At 39.9% G+C, this 20,428-nt stretch overlaps 1 protein-coding gene across 4 annotated transcripts in view; it reads right to left on the bottom strand.

The window, feature by feature from the left end:
* The window catches only part of ACOXL (acyl-CoA oxidase like), a 348,079-nt gene that overhangs the window by 312,150 nt on the left and 15,501 nt on the right, over nt 1-20,428 (bottom strand). For all 4 annotated transcript variants that reach the window (XM_038561425.1, XM_038561423.1, XM_038561424.1 and 1 more), the window contains exons 2-3: nt 14,307-14,403; nt 3,568-3,651 (exon numbers count right to left, since the gene is read on the bottom strand). In XM_038561425.1, coding sequence (XP_038417353.1) covers nt 3,568-3,651; nt 14,307-14,403 — 181 coding nt within the window. The remainder of the gene's footprint in view (nt 1-3,567; nt 3,652-14,306; nt 14,404-20,428) is intronic.

The following is a 20,428-nucleotide window of genomic DNA, read 5'->3' as shown; positions in this document are numbered from 1 at the left end:
AAATTTCTAGGATATCCATGCACAAGAAAAATTAGTCCTCTGCAACAAATGATATATGTGAAAGCAAACAGGATTAACGTAACTTTTGTTCAATTTTAAAAGGTTTTTTTAAACCTTTTAGCACAATGCATTTAACATAAAGTTTGCATTTTAGCCATTTTTAAGTATACTCAGTGGTATTATTTAGATTCACACTATTGCATAACCATCACCACTACCTATCTCCAAAACTTTTTCATCACCCCACACAGAAACTCTGTGCCCTGCCACTACTCCCCATTCTCCTGTTCCTCTGGCCTCTGGTAACCCACAATCTACTTTCTATCTCTATGAGTTTGCCTATTCCAGAAATTTCATGTAAGTGGAATCATACAATATTTGCTGTGTTGTGTGTGGCTTATTTCACTTAGCATCGTGTTTTCAAAGTTCATCCATGTTGTAACATGTACCAGAACTTCGTTCTTTTTTATGGCTGAGCAATACTCCATCATATGTGTGTACCACATTTTGTTTATCCATTCTTCTGTGACAGACACTTGGTTTGTTTCCACCCTTTAGCTATTGTGAATAATGCTGCAATGAACACTGGCATACAAGTATCTATCTGAGTAAATATCTATCTCTTTTCAATTCTTGGGGTATATACAGAGGAATGGATTTCCTGGTCATACCCTAATTCTACTCTTAACCTTTCCAGTAAGGCCTATGTATTCATTTAATTCTCATGTAGTGATACCACAGAACAAAAATGTAGGGCATGATTGTCTTCAAGAAGTTTGCCCTCTAGTGGTGCTAAGAGACATACATCAATCAAACACATGAATTCGGAAGATCAAAATAGCACATACTGTGACAAACAACTGTAAGGTACAAAGGTTCAAAGACAGATGACGAGTAGATAGGATTTAAATTGCAGACTTGAGGGAGGCTTCCCTGAGGGGAGGACAGTTGGGCTGGGACTTGAAGAATGAGCAGGTATCAGACAGGTGAAGGAGAGGGAAAAATCCATTCTAGGGTGATGGCAAGAGTGGTCCAAAGGTGGATGCGAGAAACGAAAGAAGGCCAACATGTCAGGCCCCCTAAGGAGGAGACAAAGTGAGACAATAGGTATCTGGAGAAGTGAGTAGGGCCAAACCACACAAGGACCCATGGACCATATCAAAAATAGGAGGGCTTCTATAAGCATAAGGGAAAGAAGTTTTAAGCAAAGGAGGGACATGATCACAGTAGCATTTTTAAAGACCTATTTCTTTCTTTATTTTTTTAAAGATTTATTTATTTATTTGGGCAGGAGGGGAAAATGGGGAGGGAGAGAGAGAGAGAGAATCTCAAGCAAACTTCCTGCTGAGCACAGAGCCTGATGCAGGGCTCGATCCCACAACCCTGAGATCATGACCTGAGCCAAAATCAAGAGTCAGACAGTTAACCCACTGAGCCACCCAGGTGTCCCAAGACCTATGTCTTAAGATCTATTCATATTTTCTTCTAGGATACTACAGAGCAAAACTTTTTTACAAGTTTTTTTATTTTGGAACATTTCAACCAAAATACAAGAGTATAATGAATGCAACAATGACCAGCTTATGGTCCATTTTGCTTCATCTTTCCCCCAATCCACTTTCCCCTTCTATACCCCACATAATCTTGAAGTTTATCCTAGACATCCTGCCATTTCATCCCTAACTATGTCCCATACATCTGTAAAAGATAAAGACTCTTTCTAAAAATATAACCCTAAAATCATTACCCCACATAAAAATATAATAATCCTTTAATATCACCAAATATCCAATGTTTATATTTCCCCAACTAGTACATAGTTTTTCTTTACAGTTTGTTTGAACCAGAATTTAAATACTATCCACACATTGCAAGTGGTTGAAATGTTTAAGTCTGCTTTAAACCACAGGCTGACCCTCCCTTATTCATTCAAACATTCCCGGTGCAGTTCTATGCACTAGGGTCAGTGTAAGACCCAAAGATGCCAAGGAGACAGCTCCCCATCTAGAATGCTGGAACACCCAATGGTGATTTCTGCATGGACATCCTACCACAAGCTTGCTGAAAAGGAAGTAGAGAGCAATATGGAAACAACACAAACTGAGGATCATGAGTTTAGACCAGGAACCTCTAGTATTTCTAAGGGAATCTATTTGTTGCATCTAAGCTGAATTTCTTCTGTCTGGAAGCCACAGCCAACCCAAGTAGGAGGGAAGAGACCCTGCCTGGCTGAAATCACATGGAAGCCAGTCTCCCCCAAAGGACCTACTGGTGGGTGCCTTCACCACAGATGAACTAACAATTTTCTTTGTTTTTAATTCCTACCCATTTTTAAACATCTACACTGCAAAACAAATAATAACTGCCATTTTGGACTCACCAACAGTTGACCTGGCTTCCTGTCTGTTCATTCTCTCTTCGTATTCTACTTATTTCTCCCCTTTGGGGACATCAGGACTGAATGTTTGGATGCAGGGACCTATTTTGAGGCACAGTTGCCAAGGAAGGAAAAGAGAGCATATGCAGGGCAATGCAAATGACCCTCCATTGGAGACTTAGGGTACCATGATGAGCCATGGCCATCACACCAGCTGAACTATTCTGTTCACCATTCTTGGTGAGGTGGGACACGCAAAGCAAGCCCACAGTGCAATACCACATTATACCCATATGAACAACAAAAATGGAGAAGTCTAAGAATTCCATGTGTTGTAGCAAATTCACATAAAGGAATATGAAAAACAAATGAATTTCCATCCATATATCATTCTTAAAATGGTGAAACTATAGAGACAGAATAGGTTAGTGGTAGCCAAAGGACAGGAACGGGGTGGGGACTGGGTGCCAATGGGTAGCACTAAAACTTCCTTTGTGCTGATGAAACAACTCTAGATCTTGATTGTGGTGGTGGTCATATGAATCCATATATGGGACCAAACTGCATAGAATTACACACACACACACACACACACACACACACTGAAGTGCATGTAAAAGCTAGTGAAATCTGAAGAAGGTCTGTAGTATAGTTCTGTAGTCTAGCACCATACTAGAACAGTACTGTAGCAGGGGTGGTTTCCTGGTTTACCTTGCATTACAGCTATATAAGACGTCACCACAGAGGAAAACTCGGTGAAGAGTTCATAAAACCCTATGTACTATTTTGGTAGCTTTCTGTGAGCATTATTATTTCAAAATAAAAAGATCAAAAAAATATATGAATGCAGTGGCATGCCACAGTACAGATCTACCTTAGTGATAACATTTCAGTGAAGAAACTAAATCATGAATGACTATGAAACCGCTTTTATAAAATGAGAACAAGTGAAAATAATTGTCTGACACAGTGCAATAAAACTAAACAAAAAGAAAAGCAAAGAACAAATGAGCAAGAGGTTGAATATAATGGCTAAAGAGGAAGTCGGGGTGGGGGGGGTTGTACACTGTACCATTTTACAGACATCTATTCCAGTAAACACCTGATACTTACAGGGTTCTACTTTGTACTCCTGGTTATTTAAAACTAAGTATCAGCTCATGAAGGGCGCGGTGCCCACAGCCTCTCACCTTCACTCCTGTGGCCATGTCCGCTGTGGAGAGGACTTCTCCTATGACCAGGCTTCGATTGACAAAATTCTTTGTTTTCTCTGCCTGAAAACATGACAGACCCAATGTCAAGGTTTCCTTATGGTTTTAAAATTAATGAAGCGTTTTAATGTAACAACATCTTTTATAATAAACTTATGTTACTTTTATAATAAAAATTCAACACAATAAAAACAATTTTTAATTAGAAATACTCTGATGACCTTATTGAAATAAATGTTTTCATCCAGTTTTGTTGGTTTTTTTTTTTTTTTTTTTTAACGTGGCCTTGCGGTCTCTGACCACATGCATACAAGGAGAGCCGGCTGCATCCCCACGGAAGGCAGGGTCCTGACAGGCTCCCTTAGTGCCTTGTGCTGCCTCAACCAAGTTTGTCCGTGAGCTCCCCGGAGTCTGACACCCTCCCCCACGCTTCTGCCTAGCAACACGGGTCCTGCCTAGCAACAGAGGCTTGCTGGCGCATAACCAATGCTCCCACCAACAGGGGAGGCCTGTACACAACAGCCAAAACCAATCCCAAGGCTACGAGAGCATACTCTTCACCAGCTAGAAATGAGACAGGGCAAAAAACCCGAGGCTGTCTTATGTTTAAAATTCAGAGGCAGGCGGCATTTCCTTAGAAGATGGTAGGCCCCTGAGTGCGCAAATTGCAATTATCCACTGTTGGAATTAATGCTAGGCGGCCTTGTTCTCCAGTCTTCTGAGACCCAGCCAACAAAGTTGGTACCTGTTGCCCTTGTGTACGTGTGTGTATACGTGTGTGGTGCATGCACACCTGTGTGCGTGCCTGTGTGGACATGTGCCTGAAAACTGCCCCACCAGCAACAGGATGGTCACCCAGTCTTCCTAGAGTGACTCAGTTTCCACAATGGCTTAAGCTCTTTCCCCCAGAACGCACTAGGTTTTCCCCTCCTGCAGGTTTTTACAATGTTTCTTTCAAACAGTATTAATTTTATCAAATAGAAGACTGTCAAGATTTATGACTCTTACAGTGGCTCCAACCCAATGCATCTTGTATTGATTATTTCTTAAAATAACTCCAGCTTGAGCATGAACCATTGCCTGGCTCCAGTTTCAGCTCACACTGGAGAGTTAGTTACCAGCAAATAAAAAAACCAAAAACAAAAAACCAACTGTAGCAGATACGTGCAGACTTTTTCAGATGGCCCATGTATCCTCTGTCCTGTGGATCCTCACAACTCTCTTTGAGACGCTAAGCAAGAAAGGAAGTACAGATCCCATGTAACAGAAAAGTCTAGACTCGGGAGGTCAACAGACTCATCCAACCAGGATCACCTAGTAAATAGAAAAGCAAGGACCTGGAACAAGATCTTTGGGCTCCTCATATGGACATCTTGCCCCCACGCCTCACAATTAAGCTTACAGAAGCCCCAGGTGACTCTCGGTGGTCCAGACTTTACTGCCACCGCACCCCTTTTTTGTACCATCAGCCTCATCCCCATAGGGCACCTGACATCAACACATTCCAATGAGCAAGTGATCTTCCTGAGAGTCATTCCATACTACATCATTACAACAAACCCTTCCTTATCCTAAACCACCTGCTCTGTTGTGGCCAAACGTAAACCATCAGGAGTAAGTAAATCCCTCAGAATCCCCAACTGTTCACAGTTTTCTTCATATTGTATTCCTTCCATTTATACTGTTGATGCAAGAACATGCCTTTGTCATTAATGTTGTCCAACTGTGGTCATTTTTACTCACCAGTTTGAAATAAATTCAATCACATTTGCTAAAGAATCAACCCCAAACTTAGCCATCTTGTCCATTATGAATTATTTATGATGATTATTTTCCTTCCCCAGTCTCTGCACGAGACAGCAATCTTTGCTATTAGATCTGATGGGCAATGCCAATATGAGTTTGCCATGAGTTCTCTGATGGTGATTTAAGCATTCATTTGGACTGGTCTATTTTAAGAAGTCCAGCAAAAGTTCCAGAACTAAAACTAGGCTTAATTGGATTTGACTGCCTTACTGGCATATATTTTTAACATCTTCCCCACACTTAAATTCTCTTTTATTCAATTATTTCATTTCTGATTCATTAATTGTTCTTAATTAAAGAATGTCTATTATTGACAAGTTTCCCCTGTCATTCAGTTGATAACCTAATAAATTGTCTGTACTGATAATGATCAATAAATAATCAACATGTATTTTTATATACTTTTTTGCAGTATTTCTACGTATCAATAGCTGCCTTTATTTAGACTTGATATATTCAAACCAAATCCAATTCCCATGTCAGAATGACAGTTTGTATTAACTTTAAATGATAATTCCATAAATTATGGAGAATATGCTCAAGCTTGTATTTTATCCTAAATTATACCCATGCTATTTATATTTCTGCATAATAGATTGTCCCAGACAGACAGAAGGTAGTTTTCCCTAAAATATCCCCTATTTCTTTGGAGAGCACTTGATGTATCAGGCTTTTTGTGATGCAATATTCTGTTATAAATCAAGTTCTAGGAGCACCTGGGTGGCTCAGCGGTTGAGCATCTGCCTTTGGCTCAGGTAGTGATTCAGGGTCCTGGGATCCAGTCCCGCATTAGGCTCCCTGCGAGGAACCTGCTTCTTCCTCTGCCTGCCTTTGCCTCTCTCTACAAAAATATACAATTTTGGTTTTATAAGCCCAGAGAGTCTCCAAAAGTCATATATTCTTCTTCAACTAAAATCATCTTGACTCAGCACTGCTTGAGCCATCTATTTCTCTGATATAAAAGACCCTCACCACCCTCTTTGTAATCCGTTTGCAGCCCCAGCCAAGGGTACTGGACAGAGTTTCCTGATCTTTAGTTTTCTATTATCAGTCCCCAAACTGACTTATTTGCTTCTTCTACCTTCTGGTTTCAATTTTCTATTTTAGTTATGTTTTCTCAGTCTTATCAAATACATATCCTTTGTTATAATTAGCCTTAAATTATTTTAGAAAGAGAAGGGGTCAGAGTAAAATACATAAATAAAATAAATGGGCTTCAGGTATTCAGTCATCTAGGGCCTTAGCTCTAAAGGCCCTAGATGGACTAACTAGACTAACCAGTCCTTGACCCTCCCTTGTAAAGAGATCCCAAATCTACTTCATACATCCACCACTATCTTGTGCCTGGACTATCATAACAGCCTCCCAGATGGCCTCCCTGTTTCTATTCTGCCCCAAACATCAGACATCATGATCTTTTTTTATAACTATTAAGGTAAAATTTACATATAGTGAAATGCACAGAGCCTAAGCACATGAATTCTGATCAATTATCTACCCGTAACCTTTACACCAATTAAGATTATAAAATGTTCCCATCTCCCCTAGAAAGTGCCCTCATGCACCTTTTCAGAGTCCCCACTCCCCACAGGCAACCACTGTTCTCATTTTATCATCATCCATTGCCTTTGCCTGTTCTTTAATTTACATAAATTGAATCACACAAAATGTACCTTTTTGTGGCTGCCTCCTTTCATGCAAATAAAGTGTCTATGGTGTTATGTATGTCAGTAGTTCTTTCTCATGACTCAGTAGTCTTCCATCTATGAATATTCCACAGTTTGCCCAATCTCATACTGATGAACATTTATGTTCTTTCCAGTCTAGGGTTATTATGAGAAAAGCTGATACACACACTCATGTAAAAATCTTTTTGTGGACATATGTTCCCATTTCTTTTTTGTAAATTCCCAGGAATGCAATTTCTGGCTTAAAGGGTAGGTCTGTATTTAATATTGTAAGGAACTGGCAAACAGTTTTTCAAAATGGTTATACAATTTCACACTGCTACCAACAATATCGAAGCCTTCTGGTTTCTCTGCATTTTCATCAGTAGTGTGCATCTTTTCATTTTTAGCTATTCTGGAGGGAGTGTAATGTCATCACATTATGGGCTTAAATATGCATCTCTTAGATGACTAAAGATCCTGAACACATCTGTATATGCTTATCGGCCATTTATATACTTCTATAAATTGTCTGTTCGGGTCCTTTGCCCATTTTTTAGATTGGGTTGCTTGTCTTTTATCATTGAGCTCTAGGAATTCTTTATATATTCTGGGTACAAATCCTTTGTATCTGGACATAACTTTTTTCAGATAAATGCATTGCAGATATTTCTTCCTAGTTTTTGGATTGCCCTTTTATTCTCTTAATGATGTCTTTTGATGAAAAACAGTTTCTGAAAAGACCAATTTATCAGTTTTTTCTTTGACATGTTTAGCATTTTGGGGGTCCTCTCTAAGAAACCTCTGCCCATCCTAGAGTCAGGACATTCTCCTTTGTTCTTCTACTAACTTTGTAATTTTAGAATTTACGTTTAGGTATATAATACATCTCAAATTATTTTTGTGTGTAGTATGAGATAGGGATCAAGATTAGCTTTTTTATGTATATTTAACTACTTGTTTCAGAACTATTCATTGAAAAGATTTTTCTTTTCCCATTGAGTTGCCTTGGCAACATTGTTAAAAAAATTAATTGATTGTATATGTATGGGTTTATTTCAGGACTCTCCATAATGTCCCATTAATCGATCTGTCTCTCCTTATGCTAATACCACATAATCTTGAGTAGCTTTATAATAAGTCTTGAAATCAAGTTGTGAAGTCCTCCAAATGTGTCCTTTTTCAGAACTGCTTTAACAATTTCAGGTCTTTTGCATTTCCATATATGTTTTCTGAACCAATTTATAAACTGTGATCAAGGCACTATAATATTTTAAAAATAAGCATCATGCTAGGCTCCCTGCTTCCCCACAAGCCACCAGTGTGAAAACTCTCCAATGACTCCAGTTACTTTTGCAAGAAAATCCAAACATCTAACGATGGCCTCCACATCAGTCTTTTTTTACTCTCTGCTTTTCCTCTGCTGGGGCCACATAGTAGGGCACTGGGAGAAGTCTATAACAAAGGCTAGATGGAGCCATTATACTTCTGCTCTCCCCAGGGTCCTTGACCACTCCAGGAAAGCCCAATACCAGGAACAATGAAAGGTGACATTCCCATGGCTCTGCCTAAGGATATTTTTTCTCCCTTTACAACATCAGTGAAGTAGCCTGACAGTTTAGGATTTTCCAAATTCTTGCCTTAAATTTAATACCTCTTCTCTTGGCAGCTGATGCTTCCTACTAAATTCCTGCCTGCTTTGGAAATTTTTTTTATTATTAGTGTAATCATATAATTTATCAATATTGACAGCATGTAATGATGAATGTATCATATTGATGATCACCTTAATGCATGAGCTTACTTATAGGTTAATGGCAAGTGCATTGTTTTACATTAATTTTAACATAAAAAGGTTTTCTACATCTAAGACCATGTTGTCTGTGAAGAGAGATAATATCACTTCTTTTCCAGTTTATCATGTTTGATTTTTTTAAGTGTTTCCAATAATTTTATTATTCACCATGTTTGATTTTTTTCTGCAGCATTGACAACCATCTGATGTCCCACAAATTTACTTATTATTTTATTGTCTGCTTTCTCCCAGACTAAAATATAAGCTCCATAAATACAGATATTTTTTTGTCTGCTTGGATCACTGCCTCTTGAACAATGCCTGACTCATAGTAGGTGTTCAATAAATGGTTGTAAAATGAGTGAATGGCCTCACCTGGCACATAGAAGGGACTTAGGAAATTATAGTCAGTAATAATTACTGTTATTTTACACATTTCACTGCAAGAATAATGATTAACCCTGAAGGGCAGCCCCAGTGGCGCAGCGGTTTAGCACTGCCTGCAGACCAGGGTGTGATCCTGGAGACCCTGGATCGAGTCCCACGTCAGGCTCTCTGTATGATGCCTGCTTCTTCCTCTGCCTGTGTCTCTGCCTCTCCCTCTCTCTGTCTCTATGAATAAATAAATAAAATCTTTAAAAATTTTTAAAAAAATAATTAACCCTGAAAATAAGAAGTTTTCATTAAGCCAAATTGTTTACAGTACAGTAAATAAAGAACACCAGGATTCTGGCTACCCTAGAGTCTCTGAGTGGATCCCAACTCACTCCCTGTCATGCTCTTTCAAGTAATTCCTGTGGCCATGATAGATGACAACTCAGTTCAGCTGCCAATCTACACAGAGGAACTTCTGTAAACAGGCCACTCTGTCCTGTCATCTCTGCTCACATCCTCCACGGCATCCCTTGTGGCCAGGGCTGGCCTGGCTAGAGTGCTGGCCAAGTGGCCAGAGTCCAAGTCTGCAGAGCTGGAGCTGGGACAGGGACTCCTGCCAAAGGCAGCATACAAGACCAAGAGCCAGGGGCAGCCTGTCGCAGCCCACTAGGAAAAGCCTGGGTTCCAGTACAAACAGAAGCCAGAGGGCCAAGGGCAGAGCCAAGGCTAGGGTGTTAGAGCCAAGAGCTCAAAATAGGTCAGGAACCAGTACTGGGATGGGGTGGGGGAAGTGTACTTGGTCATGGTCTGCAGGACCAATCAGGACTGGCACTAGTTCTTGTGGGCAGCAAAGCAGGCCTTGGTGGGATGGGCTGGTGTAAAGGGCTAGTGGCAAAGAAGACATACGCACCTGCTTGGCATATTCTCTACTAAGCTCCTTTTCCACAACACACCCATGGCTTCAGTGTAACTTCCTGGGAAAGGCTGCTCCTTTTTTTTAGGGGTTAATTAGGAATGCAACCATTCTGCCCATTTCCAAATGCCTTCTAAGGTGAGCTGACTTCAGAGTCTTATTCCATTTTAGATATGATCACTCACCTGGTAGTTCTTTAAATAGAAAAACAAAAACCATCCCAAACTGAGACTAAAATTCTGGTTGAAATAATAATTATACCATAATAAACATTATATAAATATAAGGCCATGTAAAGTTATAGTATGATAAATATAAATCTCCTGCCAGTTCCCCTTTAAGCTAATTTGAGAAAACAGTGGATGATTTAGATCAGTGGTTCTCAAATTTTATGGTCTCTGGACCCCTTTACATTCTTAAAAATTATTGAGGATTCCAAAGAGCTTTTGTTTATGTGGGCTATGTCTATCAATTTGCCATACTTGTAATTAAAACTAAGAATTCTAAAAATTTTTATTCACTTAAAAATAACACTATACCCATGACATAATTTTCATAATTCTTATGAAAAATAACCATAATTTCCAAACCAAAAAATCAATAAGAAGAATGGCATTGTTTTACTTTTTTTTTATTGTTTTACTGTTTTACAAATTATTTTAGCATCTGGCTTAATGAAAGACAGCTAGACTCTCTGTTTCTACACTCAGTCTGTTGCCATATGTTGTTTTGGTTGAAGTTTATGATGAAAAATCTGGTGTTGTTCATATATAGTTGTAAATACACTTTTCAGATAGTACCTGAAAGGGTCTTAGGTACCCCAGGGGTCCTTAGACCATACTTTGAGAACCACTGGTTTAGATAATAATGATATGCCATGCCCAACACTCCTGTGGATCATGGGGATGAGGACAAGCAGAACTCAGAGTGAGAGAGAGGATGATGGGGAGGGGGTAAGTGGGTGTCAGTCATGGAATGGGTACTTCATTATTCAAATATCTTCCTCCCACTCCTCACTCCTGTTGGCCAGGAATAGCCTGATCCCAACTGTCTTCCTCCTGGAAAGGAAGTGCTGGGATGGTCAGCCCTGAACCATGATTGGCAGAGACCAAATGCTGAATGGGAAAAATTCGAGGTAGATGGTAGAGTACCAGGAAAGAAGGAGAGTGGAGAGTAGTACTCAAGCCAGGACACACACGGAATCACCTGAGAAATTTAAATGCTGATTTGATCGGCCTGAGGGAAAGCCCGGACAGCAGAGGTTGGAAAGTTCCCCAGGCAATGCTAGTGTGCAGCCAGAGGGCAAGAACCACCAGCTTGAAGCAGGCTCAGAAAGCAGGACCAGCTGGGCTTAAATCTGTGTTCCACTAGTTATATATACAATTTACTAGTTGTATAACCTCAGACCAATTACTGGTTTTCAACTTATTCACCTGTAAAATGGGAATACCATTCTGGATGTTGTGGATATTAAATGAGATCATCCACTTAAAGTTCTTAGCACTGTGACTGGCATAAGAGATGTACTCAGGAAGTCTGAGCTGTTATATTGGTTATGGTGATTTTGGTGCAGGCGGGCAGCCTCTGTAAGCTCCAATAGATCTCCTACCTGGCTCCTCTGTCTCCCCATCTCTGGAAATACAGGGAGGCAGTGACTTCCCCACCCACCCACCCAGGATTTTCGCAGAGGAAGAAGACAGTTGGCTGAAGGGCACAAATGTGATATCACTGGAAACAGGTGTGGGAAAAAACCAGCGAGATGCAATGATGTTTACACTATGTGTGTGCACACACATGTGTATATACTCTGTAGTCACACTCAGATATTGTTTTTCCTTTTGAAATTATTAGAACATCTCAAATCTATTGCAGATGGCAGAGGGGAAAACGCAGAGTGGAAATATTTTAATGGCTTATTCTTGGCCCATGGACTGTCCATAGAGATCTGGGACGAATGAGACTCACTCCTCATTTGTCCTTGAGAACATCATCATTACACATTACACACAGCATTCTGCCTTGGAGTTCATCAGATCATCCACAAAAAGCTAACAGCAACACGAAATGGGGGCCAGGGAAGGGTAGAAAGAACCTGGAACGCTCTCTGAACAGGCAGTACAGCCATGACTCAATATTTTTATTAAGAGGCAGAATGAATCATGTAACACTTCTTCTAGAATTACTGGATGTGGACGGCTCCTCCAGCTGTTTACAGGGTGGAATTTGAGAGCCTTCAAACACAGATGTGCTGCTGAGTTTCATGACATCCACCCAAAGAGATGAGCCTGCCACACTGATGACCGACTAGTTTAATTTCCTTCAGGTTCATTGGCTTTTGCGAATTCACACGGAGAGGAAGCGCCAGATAGGCTGAAGTAATTCACAGAAATAGACTGGGGGGATTGTCTAGGGCCAATCCTGTGGCTCCTGCAGGAACTACACCTAATCATCCAGGACAGAGTTGTCTGGGCTGCCTCAGACCACGAAGGGAACCACAAAAATAGGAAGATAATTGGATCCAGGGATCAACAGCTTCATAAGGAGCAAGACTACACAGGCTAATCCTTCAGACTCAGTGGGATAAGCAGCAATTAGTAAACTTCATTAAAGGATCAACCTTCATCTTGAATATTGACACTAAGTTAAGCCATGGACATATTGAACTGATTAAAAGTCCAGGAGACTGACCACATGTCAAGATTTTACCTTCCAATCAGCCTCATGCCAGATGTCCTGGAGGCCAGACTCTCATAAAGTGGCTGAACAAAAAGGGTTGAGGTCTTTTGTGGTTTTTATTATTATTATTATTATTGGTTGTATTCACAGCTCTAAATGTATGTTCTATCAAGAGACAATTTACTAGCTTGAAAACCACTTTGCCAAACTGCTTGGTATGAAATGATTTTTCAGGCTTTGCAGGCACATTATGTGGGTGTTTTCCTCTCTTCCTCTCCATTTAAGTATGCCCTAGGCACCTTGGAGGGGTCTACACTACTTCAACAGGGGGTGCCAGAGCTCTGCCTTTTGACAAGAAAATGCTGAGTTCTGTCCTTGCCTCATTCAGGACAGCCAACCAAAGCGGGGACACAGGGTAGTGATCTACTCTCAAACATGGACCTCACCCCCACCACACTCTCACTGGCTCTGATCTATATTCCACAGAGAACTAAGCCTTCAGTGGCCTCCTGAATAGGGAAGACTCCCACTACCTCAGTCCTCAGACTCTCTCCTCACAGACTGTGCTGGGAAGGAAGAGAGCCGGGCTCCCTGCTGGATAGTTGCCACTCCTCAGCTATCTACAAACTGAAGCTTATCCTTGGATCAAGATCCTCTCCTAGGGGTCTAACCAGGAATTTTGTTTTGTTTCATTGTAGGTTTTTTCAATTTTTTTTTTAAGATTTTATTTATTTGAGAGAGAGAGAACAAGCAAAGGGGAGGGGCAGAGGAAGAGGAAGAAGCAGACACCCCACTGAGCAGAGAGCACTATGTGGCTGGATCCCGGACCCTAGGATCATGACCTGAGCTGAAGGCAGACACTTAACCGACTGAGCCACACAGGAGCCCCTGTTTCGTTGTGTTTAAAGTGTTAGGATTAAGGAAGCCACGAAGCTGAATGAAATGGAAATCAATTTAAACTTGGTTAAAAACATAGCTCCTAATGTTTGCATCATGGAAGAGTTCTCTAATCACGTATTCTTTCTTCTTTCCTTTTAAAGAGGCTAAGTTGACTAAAATAATTTAACTGAGTTTAGAATGGCAATGTGTAGACAAACAAGCTCATACATTTTGGACAAGTCTAAATGCTTTAAAAGCCTATAAAATTAGTTCATTACATTTCTCAGATATTTAAATTTTGTGCCCCCAATAATATTTGTTTTGTGAACATATATTTCATTACTTCTGCTAATTCCCCTACCCCCTAGCCTGTGATCTGGGGAGACGTGAATATGCAGGGCAAGGGAAGAAGATCAATTAAGTTATTGGGGAATGGGGCAGAAAAAAGGGGGCTGAAGAAGGCATTCCCCCATACTGATGACAGTTTTCCCTGGGACTAAATAAACATGTTTCCACAAGTCACAAAAGCAAACAAAACAACAATAAAATCTTTTTCTCTCTCTCTCTTACTCAATACACATCACAGCAAAGTAATAATGAAGCTTACCTGTTCCTGAATTGCACGTTTTAACAGAGGGAGACCCATGATAAACTTCACTCTCTGAAATGTCAAAGCTCTCATTTCATCCAGACTTAAATCATACCTGTGAAGAACAGATACACAGTTGGTGTTAAGACATCGACATGGTAACTCCGAGTAGAGCCTTTGGACCAAGGTATATGATAGAACAGACAACTTTGTTACATCTCCTGTGCAATACTGCAATATTGCATGTCAAAGAAGACCTGCTGTGTGGGACACACAGGCCATGTGTTCAATACAGTGGGGTCAACGTGGAAGGAAGGAAGGAAGGAAGGAAGGAAGGAAGGAAGGAAGGAAGGAAGGAAGGAAGGAAAGAAGGAAGGGAGTTCCTGACAGGGTTACCTTAAAACAAAACTTCAACATCCCTTCTGCAGGGGCAAAAGATTTTCATGTTTCTGAGATGACTCAAGAGCAGCATTTGGGGAGATGGGAGAGGAGGGAGTGATCTGTGTGGCACAAGGGGTGGACTGTAGCAGCCATAAGAAATGTCACCTAGAGTATCCTTCAAGAGCACCCACAGTAGGGAGCAGAGTTTTCCAACAACCTCCAGCTGCCAAAGCTCGGAATTAATTGTGGCATTCACACCAGGCGATTTTCCTCTCAGGCTGTTCCCAGCTGGTGGTGACTGAGTAGGGCAAGCTTCTAGATTAGGTCAATTACTGCCCAATAGGCAACTTATACCAGGAGACACCCCCACCCCCACACTGACCCACTGAGACTTTATCACAGCATTGTGCCCTCTCTGCTTTCTCATTTCATGGTGTCAGGCCTGCCTACACACATTCTGAAGCTTTTCCCCCTGACCTTCCTCTAGCTCCCTCCCATCATCCTTCACAGATTTGAGTGTTCCCCCACTCCCCACCCCATAAATCATTTGCTCATCTAGTCCCATCTTGGTGTCTGCTTCTCAATGAACTTAAACTGACACAGGAGGGGGAAGTTCCACTCTGTCACTTAAAATGTTTAAACGCAAAGTATAGCCTGAGCCTGGAAGAAATCTCACTCAGGTTTGATTCCTGGCTCTGTCACCAATGTGCAACCAACATCAAGAGACCTGGCCTCCCAGTACCTCTGTTCTCTCACCTTTAAGATGAGAATAATAATTATATATAACTCAAAGAATTATCACCTCAAATGCTTTTTCCAGTGCTTGCATATATATAGCAGATGCTCAATAATATAAAACTCTATTCATACCCATACCCCTCCTTCTCCTCCTCAAGGGCAGGAACTGTGTTAGATCTGTATTTACAGTATCAGCACAAATCCACAGCCTAGAGACAGTATACCCCATTAAATGGTGTTTGAACTTAAATTTCTTTGATTCCTATAGTTTCATGACTAGATCCTGGAGACAGTGTTCTCATGTATGTCCCAAAAAAGCATGCCACACATATTATCCCTATATAAAGTTCATTTCCAACAGGAAATACAAACTGTATGGGTATAGGGTCCCAAGTCTTGAACTGTGTAGCCCCTCAGGACCAGTGCAGTGTCTCACATTTAAACATTTTTCCTAAATACCTGTTGGCCAATTGCCCCAGACCAAGAAAGAACCAATTCAACCATCCTAGTTTTCTCTCAACCATTCAGTTGGCAGATAACAAAAAAATCCAAGGGAACTTACCATTCATCCTGGAATGTGAAAAAATACCCACCCACTCTCCCAAAAATAAGAAAGGACACAGAAATCACCCAACCGAACAATCTTTTTTTTTTTTTTTTTTTTTTTGAGTCAGCTAATAGACCTGATCTCAGAACAACTAGTTGGGATTTCAGTATAAGCCTTACTGCGTAAAATCAGCATTTTCCCTAAGGGGAACAGAAAATAAACATTCCATTGTCAATGAAACTAGGAGTCAGGAAAACTCTCCAGATACTAACGTAGAAGCAAAACATGTGTGAGTTGATGCAGGATTGGGGCAAGATGAAGTGGCAAGAGGAACCACAGAAAGAGATCTCACAGCACAAGGGCCAAATGGTGGCAACTCTCAAAAATGCATGTAAAAATTCACTTTCTAAACGTAAGATGTAAACACATTGAGATGTAAAACTTGTAGCTCTGATCTGGAACAGCAAGACAGGAATGGTAAACCAAACTGGCAAGTAAGAAGGCTCGCTGGTCCCTGAGCTAGGTTTAGGGTCAGTGCAACATGCAGAATCACATGGACAGCCCATGTTTGAAAGAAGCAGCCTATCTCTGTGGCAGCAGGGAAGGGAAAAGGCTCTACGTTGTGTAAAGGAACTATCCCAGACCACTATCTCAGCTTCTCTGGCTCCCCAACCCTGAAACCTCTTAAAAAAGCCAAGCCAGAAATCATCCAATTATATTCAAATCATCCAATTATAAGTAATAAAGAGATACTAGCATAGACGATTCTATAAGAAAAATAGAGAAAAAGAGCAAGCCACTGGCAACTGGCAACGTAGGTGTCCAGTAGGGTTCTGGGCATCAGTGAGGACAGGAGGCCTTCAGAGCACACAGGGTGTCAGGGAGCTTGTAAAATATGGGCTCAGCTAAAGTCTAGCCTTAGCCTGATTCAGTGGGACATTCTGGAGTATAAATGGCACCATGGCATTGACCCATCTTGTCCTTCAGTCATGGGCAGAAAGTATAACCTCAGCCATTTCCTGGGAAGGTAACTCTCATAAGTCAAGGACAATTCCATGGAAGTTCATCTATGAGTTGATACCAGTCAACATTGACAGCAGCTAGTAGATGAGTGTACAGGTTTGGTAGAGTGTCAGGGTAGGGTATTACCTGCTAAGCTAATGACTAAGTAAGTCAGAAAAATAATTAAAAGAAAGGAAAAAATAGATTATTAAAAGAAAAGTAGAAAATTAGTCAGTTAGGAAACAGAAAAATTATAAATAAATCCAAAATCTTGCTCTGCAAAAAAAAAGCACAAGAGGTGGTTGTTAAACATTGCTCTGATAGTATTAGCCAATACAATTTGACAAGGGAAAGAGATTAGAGAAAATGAAATTGGAATGAAACAGAACTATGTACAGATGATCCATATGTTTCATTGATTGTGTTAATGGCCCCTATGCTAGACCTCCTCTGATCCCTGCCCTTTGACACTGTAGTTCCCATAAAGAGGCAGAGTATACTTGCCTACCCCTTCAGTCTGGGCTTGGCCACATGATTTGTTTTCATCATTAAAATACTGGTAGTGGAGATCCCTGGGTGGCTCAGCAGTTTAGCACCTGCCTTCAGCCCAGGGCGTGATCCTGGAGTCCTGGAAAAGAGTCCCACATCAGGCTCCCTGCATGGAGCCTGCTCCTCCCTCTGCCTGTGTCTCTGCCTGCCTCTCTCTCTCTCTCATGAATAAATAAAAATCTTTAAAAAAATAAAATAAAATACTGGTAGATTTGAGAAAAGCAAAAGCTTGGAAAATAATCTAGAAAAATGCCTAGGCTAGTTTGCCATGTGGACAAGAGATATAAAGAGACATGTGAGGAGAGCCCAGTTATCTCAACCAAGGCCATTCTAGATCAGCGTACCTCCAGGCAAGGCCCAAATTGGAGGAGCCTGGTCAAGATCAAAAGAGCTGCCTATCCACAGCTGACTTCATCAATGAGCCCAGCCAAGATCAGAAGAACCTCTCAGCCACCTACAAACTCATTATCAATAATAAATGCTTATTGTTTTGAAGCACCACATTTTGCATCATAGCTAACTGATACAATATGACTGTATACCTAGAACCCTCAAGACAACTAACTAAAATTACTGAAAACAAGAAGAGTTTGACAGGAAACATAATTAATGAAAGTCAGTAGCTTTTATATGGATATGTAAACAATCAGTTTGAAAATACATGGAAGAAAAGATTCCACTTGCAAAAGTTATAAAATAAAAGAAAAATATACTTAAGAATAAACCTTTTAGATGCACTTATATGAATAAAACTGTAAAACACTCCTAAAGAACACAAGAAAAGACTTGAACAAACAGAAATATGTACCATGTGGGTTTTTTAAAAGATTTTATTTATTTATTTGAGAGAGAGAGAGATAGCATGAGTTGGGGGAAGGAGCAGAGGGAAAGGGAGAAGCAGACTCCTCGCTGAGCAGAGAGCCTGAATCTGACTTGGGGCTCCATCCCAGAATCCTGGGATCATGATCTGAGCCAAAATCAGTTGCTTAACTAACTGAGCCACCCAGGCCCACTCCACTGTATGTTTTAATAGGAAGACAATACCGTAAAGAAATAACTTCTTCCTAAGTTAATTTATACATCCAATATGATCTAAATTTTAAAAATGCTAATAAAGGATTTGAAGTTTGTACTTAAAAGAAAGTAAAAATACCCAGAAAAAAACTCTAAAAATGCAGAGCTATGATCTCTATCAGATAAGATGAGTAATTAAATTAATGCAAAATAGGCAGACAGGCCAATGAACAAACTAGAAAATTAAGAGGAGTGCCTGAGTGGTTCAGCTGGTTGAGCAGTGGACTCTTCATTTTGGCTCAGGTTATGATCTCAGGGTCCTGAGTTCAAGCCCCACATCAGGCTCTGCGCTCAGTAGGGAGTTTGCTTCAGGATTCTCTCTCTGTCCCTGCTCTCTCTCTCTCTCTCTCTCTCTCTGATAGATAGATAGATAAATAAATTAATAAATAAACAAACAAACAAACCTTTTTTTAAAAAAATAGAATGTCAAGAAACAGAAGTAAATGCTTATTATGGAAATTTAATATATGTAAAGACAAAGGAAGGACATCAAATTATTAGAAAAAACAAGACATTGAGATGTTCCAGTGGGGTAGCCAACAGGGAGAAAAAAAATAGTTAGATTCCTATTTCACACCACATCTAGAATAAATTCCAAGTAGATCAATGATTTGCATATGTGGGAGAAATAAAACCACAAAGTATTAAAATAAAACATGAACTGCTTTATAATCATATTGCAAAAAACTGTTTATAATATTTAGAAGCCATAAAGAAAATCATGATAAATGTAACTTCATAATAGCAAAAACTTTTGCATGACAAAACAATAAGACTAGCCAAAAGACAAATGACAAAATGGAACAAAATATTTATTACTGATGTCGTTGCAAAGAAGCCAATTTCCCTAATTAGAGAGCTCCTATAATTTATTAAAAACAGACCAACAAGTAGGCAAGTGATTTGAACAGATGGTCCACATAATAAGAGATACAAATATCACAAATACATTTTTATTTATTTATTTTCACAAATATATTTTAAATTTCTGCTGTCATATGCGATAAAAGAAGCACAAAGTAAAGATACACTGAAATATCAATTTTTACCTATTACATGAACAAATCCAGATAGTATGATGACACACCATGTTGGCAAAGTTTTGAAGAGTAGATACTTTTATGCACTAGCCTGGTGGGGGGAGATGGGAATGGAGTATATAAATTGTACCAATTTATACATACAGCAATTAGACAGTATCTACCAAAATTACAAATGAACCAACCTTTTGACTTAGCAATTCCACTTCTAGAAACTTATTCTTTGGATGTCCTCACACATGTAAGGAGCATATATAGGTTATAGAGTAATACAAACTATATATCCTCTTTTTTAATAAGCTAGTATTTATTAATTACCGAATTCTGTAGTCAAAAAAGAAAAATGTGGATCAAGAGACATTTCACACTATGAAGAGTAGGTAGTAGAGCCTATGGGAATGCCATGAAGTGTGTTATACAGACAAGATTCTAAAACATAAGTTATTAGCTATTTTCTTCATGTTTCCATTCCAGCAACTTTTCGATAAAATGGTTGTTATTAATCTACTTTAAAATTTTAATTCACATCTATCTCACATTAAATTAAGCTTCGTGCTCATACTGATACAAAGCATCACATAGGACTCAAGTCTGAATAATTATTTTACATTAATTTATGCAGAAAAATAAGACCTACTTACTGCAAGATGAGGTGAGGACAGTGAATGCACAATGATACACACACTGGCCAAAGGAACTGAGAAAGTATTAGAAAACTATAAAATAGAACTCAAGAAAAACTGGGTTACTGATAAATACCCAAGTTAAAGAAATTCTGTATTCAAAGTGAGGGAGGGATGGGGAAGAAG

Source organism: Canis lupus, chromosome 17 (genome assembly GCF_011100685.1).
Source record: "Canis lupus familiaris isolate Mischka breed German Shepherd chromosome 17, alternate assembly UU_Cfam_GSD_1.0, whole genome shotgun sequence".
NCBI lineage: Eukaryota > Metazoa > Chordata > Mammalia > Carnivora > Canidae > Canis > Canis lupus.
This window is presented reverse-complemented; position numbering and strand designations above follow the sequence as displayed.